This window comes from Corvus cornix, chromosome 5 (assembly GCF_000738735.6).
Source record: "Corvus cornix cornix isolate S_Up_H32 chromosome 5, ASM73873v5, whole genome shotgun sequence".
Classification (NCBI taxonomy): Eukaryota; Metazoa; Chordata; class Aves; order Passeriformes; family Corvidae; genus Corvus; species Corvus cornix.
Window position 1 is genome coordinate 22,227,534 of NC_046335.1, and position 7,253 is coordinate 22,234,786.

General features: G+C 52.6%; 1 protein-coding gene across 1 annotated transcript; it reads left to right on the forward strand.

Moving 5' to 3' along the window:
* Positions 1-460: 460 nt before the first annotated feature.
* IRF2BPL (interferon regulatory factor 2 binding protein like) lies at positions 461-6,371 on the forward strand. Its single transcript, XM_039552651.1, has one exon. The coding sequence runs from the start codon at positions 1,074-1,076 to the stop codon at positions 3,291-3,293; it is 2,220 nt and encodes a 739-aa protein (XP_039408585.1). The 5' UTR covers positions 461-1,073; the 3' UTR covers positions 3,294-6,371.
* The last annotated feature ends 882 nt before the right edge of the window (positions 6,372-7,253 follow it).

Sequence of the window (7,253 nt, forward strand, 5' to 3'; positions counted from 1 at the left end):
ATCTGAACTTAGAAAGCGCAGTCAGGGAAAAAAACCAACCAACCAACCAACAAAAAAAAAACCCCACCACCCACCACCACGGTGACGACGACTGTGCATGCGCGCCCTGGCCGCGGTGCCGCGGCGGGGGGCCGGCAGCGCGGCCGGGGAGGAGGGTGAGGGCGCGATCTGGCGTTCAAGTTTCCAAACATAGCCGGCAGCGCAGGCTGCCCGCGCCCCGCCGCGCTCCAGCTGCGGCCGCGCCGGGGAGGGCGCGGGCAGCGCGCCGGGCATGCGCGCCCCGCGCAACAAGTGGGCTCTGCGCCGGCGGCCGGGGGGAGGGGAGCGGGGCGCGGGCGCTCGGCGGTGACGCGGGGCCCCGCCCGGGTGCAGCCGAGCCGGGAGCGTGGCGCGGAGAAGGGGAGGGGCGTCGCGGCGCGGGGGGGAGCTCGGCGCGGCGGAGGGGGCGCGCAGCCACACGCGGCGGCGCGCAGCACCCCGCGCTCGGACTGCGAGCAGCGGCGAGGATGTGAGTGAGGAGCAGGCGGCGTCGCTCGCCACGCTGCTGCCGCCGCCGCCGCTGCTGCTCCCGGGCTGCCACAGCTCCACCGGCGTTCGGGGAAGCCGCCGCTGCCGAGACCGAACAGCTCCGTGCGGGTGCCCCTGTCTTGCTCACGGCGGTGGATCAGCACGTACCGAACTGCAAGCTCACGAGGCAGCCGTGGCGGGGGGAAGGTGACCCCCCCATCTTCCTCCGTGCACCTCCGCCTCCTCCCGGAGGAGGAGCAGCAGCAAGCGGAGAGCTAGAGAGCGCAGGGAAACAGAATCGGCTAGAAGGCGACCCCCACCCAGCCAGCCCCCCGGAGGAGTAGTGCAAGCGTTTCCCACCCCACCGGGGCAGCAGCGGCAGGACCAGGTAGAAGACGGCATCTCCGGCAGCAGGAGCGAGCTAAAAGCAGACGATCCCCCTTGCTGGAAGGGGCAACAGGATCAGGTACGGAGAGCCACCCCCTCTGCAGCCGGGGGGGAAGACTGAGCCAGCCCCTATCCCGGCGGGTAGCGGCAGCGGCAGCAGCTCCCCAGCCAGCAGCACCATGTCCGCCGCGCAGGTGTCCTCGTCGCGGAGGCAGTCATGCTACCTATGCGATCTGCCCCGCATGCCCTGGGCCATGATCTGGGACTTCACGGAGCCCGTCTGCCGGGGCTGCGTTAATTACGAGGGGGCCGACCGCATCGAGTTCGTGATCGAGACGGCCCGGCAGTTGAAGCGGGCGCACGGCTGCTTCCAAGACGGTCGCTCCCCGGGCCCCCCGCCGCCGGTCGGAGTGAAGGCAGTGACGCTCTCCGCCAAGGAAGCGGCGGCGGCGGCGGCCCAGCAGCAGCTCAACCATGTGGATGCCACCTCCAAGGCAGCCTCGGCGGGGCTGACCCAGTCGAGCCTGGACCGCTACGGGCTCAGCGCCGCCGCGGCGGAGCAGCGCAGCCGCTTCGAGTACCCGCCGCCGCCGGGCAGCCTGGGCAGCAGCCATGGCGCCCGCCTGCCCAATGGACTGGGGGGGCCCAATGGCTTCCCCAAGCCGCCTGAGGACGGGCCGCCGGAGCTGAACCGGCAGAGCCCTAACTCCTCCTCCTCCTCTTCCTCCTCCCGTCGCGGGGCGCACGGGGGGCTCGTGTCTGGCCTGCCCCCGGGGGCCGCCGGCGCTCAGATGAACGTGCCCCCCAACCTGCTGCCGCAGACGCTGCTGAACGGCCCCGCCGCCTCCGGCGTGGCGCTGCCTCCGCCGCACGGGGGCCTGAGCGGCCGCGGCGGCGGGGGTCCCCCCGCTCCCTCCGCCTCTTCCCAAGGGGGCACCTGCGGCGGCGGTGCCGGGGGAGGCGGCGGCTCGTCCTCCGAGGCCTGCGGCAAGCGGCCGGGCTCGGTATCCAGCAGTGACCAAGAGCGGGAGCTGAAGGAGAAGCAGCGCAACGCGGAGGCGCTGGCCGAGCTCAGTGAGAGTTTGCGGAATCGGGCCGAGGAGTGGGCCAGCAAGCCCAAGATCGTGCGGGACACGCTGCTCACTCTGGCCGGCTGTACGCCCTACGAGGTGCGCTTCAAGAAGGATCACGCCCTGCTGGGCCGCGTCTTTGCCTTCGACGCCGTCTCCAAGCCGGGCATGGACTATGAGCTGAAGCTCTTCATCGAGTACCCCAGCGGCTCCGGCACCGTCTTTTCCAGCGCCTCCGGCGTGGCCAAGCAGATGTACCAGGACTGTATGAAGGACTTCGGCCGCGGCCTCTCCTCGGGCTTCAAGTACCTGGAGTACGAGAAGAAGCACGGCTCTGGCGACTGGCGGCTCCTGGGGGACCTGCTGCCCGAGTCTGTGCGCTTCTTCAAGGAGCTGGTGGGCGCCGACATGCTGCCGCAGCCCTACCTGGACGCCAGCTGCCCCATGCTGCCCACGGCGCTGGTGAGTCTCCCGCGGCCGGGGGCCGGGGCCGGCGGGGCGCAGGGCACAGCCGCCGCCTCTAGGGGACCTGGCGGTGGCGGCGGCGGCGGCGGCGGCGGGGCGATGCGCAAGAGGAAAGCCTCTCCTGAGCCCTCGGACTCGGCCGAGGGGGCTCTGAAGCTCAGCGACGAGCAGCAGCGGCAGCAGTGGATGGCCAGCCAGAGCGAAGCGCTCAAGCTCACCATGTCGGCCGGGGGCTTCGGGGCGGTGCACGGCGGGGGCCCCCCGCCGCCGCCGCCGCCGCCCCTCGGGCCTCACTCCAACCGGACCACGCCACCCGAGTCCGCCCCCCAGAACGGACAGTCCCCCATGGCCGCGCTCATGTCGGTGGCCGACACACTGGGCAATGCCCACTCGCCCAAGGACGGCAGCTCGGTGCACTCCACCACGTCCACCCGCAGGAACAGCAGCAGCCCCGTGTCGCCAGCCTCGGTGCCGGGCCAGCGCCGTCTGGCCTCCCGCAACGGGGACATGAACCTGCAAGTGGCCCCTCCTCCCCCCAGCACCCACCCCGCCATGGACCAAGTGCACCCCCAAAACATTCCGGACTCCCCCATGGCCAACAGTGGGCCCCTGTGCTGCACCATTTGCCACGAACGCTTGGAGGACACCCACTTTGTTCAGTGCCCCTCTGTGCCCAGCCACAAGTTCTGCTTCCCTTGTTCAAGAGAGAGCATCAAGGCCCAAGGGGCGACTGGCGAAGTCTACTGCCCCAGTGGAGAGAAATGCCCTCTAGTCGGTTCCAACGTGCCTTGGGCATTTATGCAGGGCGAGATCGCGACCATTTTAGCTGGGGACGTTAAAGTGAAAAAGGAGAGAGACCCTTGAGTAAGAAATCCAATCCCTTCAGACTCCTGAAGATGTAGAATTGTGAATATAACAAACTGCAAAAGTTAGTCTTATGTATAGACATTATTTTCGTCGTATGTTTCTATATTTTGAAACAAAGGTATGTACTCTTCTTCATTTGAAGGATAGAGCTGGTTTTTGTTAAACAGAATATAATATTGTTTGGTTACTACATAATACCTGTTCTCATTTCTTTGGCAGTGTGTTGGCTAGGTACAAAGTTAATAGCCCTTAGCGATTACCTGCTGCTGGTGTGTATTTTTGTAAATGTATGCACTTCTCTGAAAGAAGAAAAACACAAAAAAGACAAAAAAATTTTTTTTTTTGCCAAGGCCAGTGTTGATGCCTAAAAAATTGCTACAAAAATGGTGACAGCTTACGTTTTACAAGCCCTGAGTGTTAGTCTTTCACTTTACTTTTTTTTTTGTTTTGTTTTTGTTTTTTTGTTGCAAAACGGTGGGGTGGCTCTGGGGGGAGGGTGTTTTTTGTTGCAAGTTTGTAAGGAAAATGTTTCAGTTTGTTTCTATTGATCTGAACGTTTTTAATCTTCATGTGTTTTTTGTTTTTGCTTTTATTGATGCACGGATGCTTTTGAACAGTAGAGCAAAATGCTGTACATGAGAAACATGCTCTGTTTGTCCTTTATACATTTCTGTAGTTAACAGAACACTGTAATGTGCCTTGGAGCTTAGTAAATTGTAATAAATTCAATTGATATTAATACTTCTTGAGTAGCAAGTTTTATTTTTCTCAAAGCTTAGGCAGTATGCACAAGCCATGTTGCCTTTTTAAAGGTCTCCATTATACCAAGAGTCTGCAGTTTGTTGTGATAATTGTGGCATTTGTATGCACATTTTCACTTATATGTAGTTGATGGTCTTACCAAACTTACTTAAATCTTGGCACTGTGCCTATTTACATTTCACCTTTAATGTTGCAGTAACGGTTGCTGACTAAGCATTTTCTATTTACTGTTCCTGCATCTCATTTCCTCCTCCCTTCTCCTCCCCCCCACCAGCTCTCCAGCTGCAAGCTGTTTGCAATACAGGATGCATACATTGCCTGCGCAATTTAGTAAGGCTTGAGATTTAAAACGAAGCTCCTTTCACAAAAAAAAAAAACAAAAAAACAAAAAAAACCAAAAAAACCCCAAACCAACAAAACAACCCCAGCATCATGTGGTTAATAGTTTTAGTTGATTTTATGAGTGATTGTCAAAGTTGGACATTAGCCATAAACTCATGGTAAGGCAGGACTGTAGCTGAACACAGCACAAAAAAGGGTAGCATGAAATAACAGCTTCTACAGTCGGTGTTGCAGCTGGTGGGTTGCTACCCCATTTAGGCACTGGCTTTTCATAACTTGAATTGATGAACAGTTCGGGGGCTTTATTGTGTTTTCAGGCAAGGAAGCTTTCTTTAAGCACTGAAGTGAATGCTTTCTTTTTGGTAATGATTATATGTGATTCTTTGTATAATTAACTATTCTGTGTGACATTGGCATTTTCTGGAGATCGGGGAGCAGTGTAATACCTGTTAAGTGATCAACAGGCAAAGTAAATACACAGGCCTCATGCTAGCTAGAAAATGCAAACAAACCTAATGTGAACTTTGTCCTTTCCAGTGAGGCAAATGGAGGAAAGAGGGGAAAACCTGAGACAAAACCAGCAGCAGTGCAGAAATCCTTTGCAGCTTGACCAGCAGAACATAGAGCTGTTCCAAATGCAACAGTATCAAAGGTTATGAGCTCTTAGTTTTATTGAATAGTAAGGATCCCCACCCGCCAAAGCCCCATAGTTGTATAAAGGCAAGTCTGGATGGCATTTGGTATCTGCTTGGTCTTAATACATACTTGATTTGTATTCCTGGTGGGAAGGATGGTAGAAGCCTTGAGACTATATGCTTAGTGTGCCTACAGATCTTTGCTGTCTTGTATAGATACACACTTTGGCTGTTTCATGTGTGTGGGGAGAGGGTGGGGGTTTGTTATGCTTTGAGATTTAGTATTTGGCATCACTATATCTGTGATTTCAGACAATGACTTTGTGTGTGTATATATCTATTTATTTTTTTCTGCCAAGTGATATATCAGTGCTTAAAAATCTCCCAACATATTGTTCTTATGTAATGGATCAAAGAAATAATGCAGAAAAAGAATGTTTTGAGTTAATTGTTAGATTCAAGCTATATGATTTGAGTTATTGTTGGATAAAACTTATATGTTTTTTAGAGTATAGGTTTGTACAGATCCTATTTTCAGTTATTTCTAAGCATGCAACTCTCACACAGCAGTTTATTTTTAAATTGTGAGATAGGGGGACTAACATTGTAAGCTCATGACTGGCAGAGAAAAAAAATTGTACACATGGTTGAAATTCAAGTTTAAACTTAAGGAGAAGTAATATTCATGTGTGAATTGCAACTGCCATTAAAAGAGAAGAACTACTGGCTATTCAACATTTAATTATGTCACAGAAGTGTGAATACCCTGATTTATATAAACAGAACCACTCCTGTAATCTTGATATCATTCATCAGTAGTTATAGCTAGAAAGAGATCCATTTGGTGGATTTTTAAAATTTCAGATAGCTTTAGAGAAGCTCTTATTTTTTGAAACATAAGCCCACTTAATCTGTTCGGTTTTTAGCAGGCAAAGAAAAGGTAAGGTGCAGTAGACATAGGTGGAAAATAAGCTTGAAGTGAATTGTAATACTGCAGTTAATTAAAGTTAACCATAGCTACGGGGCGTTTGTTGTATGGAGGTTTTTTGTAACCATGTGACCTTTTCTTTTACTCTGGCTCGTTAAGCAGCCAGTCTGGGCATATTAGCCAGCATTTCTTTGAACCCACTCCATACGTTTTTCTCTTTCTGAAGATGTCCTCAGCTGACAAACAAGTTGTAACCTTTTTTCAAGAAGGAAAAGGGAGCTGCCGAGTGAGTCTCATGTACAGAGATTCAGCTGATTTCTGTATTTTGCAGTAATGCTCCCATCCCCCATACTTGCCAGTTATTTAAGGTACAGCCCAATGTTTGCTTGAATAAATGGTGTAAGTTAATTTATTTGTCCAGGTGGTCATTTATTGTGCTCTCATTCCTTCTTGTAATGGGGAAGTATTGAAATGGTTTATTTTCCCAGGGAGGGTTGTTGTGTTTTGCTTTTTGGTTTTTTTTTTTTCCAGTTAGATTATTCTTGACATTTCTTTTAATAGCCTTGTAGCCTATTTTCTTAGAAATGGGTTAGAACATGTGTGTCACTGGATGTTTATTTTTTTAGCATTGGCAGCTGTGTGTGAGTTGGAGATAGAAGTGTTTGTGCAGTGAAGAGATGCTATGTCCATTTGGGGGAAATACTACACAATTCCAACAGGAGCTTGAGTTTACCAATGGTAACTGGTGTAATTTAATACAAAACTTGTTATCTTTTTTATTTGCTTAGCAATGTTGGGCATATGAGCATGCTGGCCTCCCCAAACTAGTCAGGACTAACATTGTTTTGAAACTGCAATCTCTTCAAATAGGCTGGCTGCCAGCACAGCTTTGCAGGGCTGCAGCAGTCACTGGAAAAAGGGTTGTCTGCTTCTTTATGTGTCTTGTGAGCTGAGATTTTCTTCCCCTCAAGGGAAAGGGCTTTGTCCTCAGAGCTCTCAGGTTCCCAGCTTACTATGCAGTAGCTGCTTTGCAGCTTCCCTTTTCCCTAGGTCTTGCCATTTTCTTTTCTTTTTTTTTTCAGTATGCAGTCATTCTCCATTCATTGTAGGATGGATTGTGTTGTGCATTAGCAGCCTCTTTCTCTGCCAAAGTGACACATCCTGTAGGTTTGCAGCAGAGTACTGAACTGTCACTGTAGTGCTGACTCTTGTAAGGCTATTCTTGAAGCAGAACAGCTTCCCCCTTGGCGTTCAGCCATCAGAATCCATTACAGTGTGCATTTTCTACCC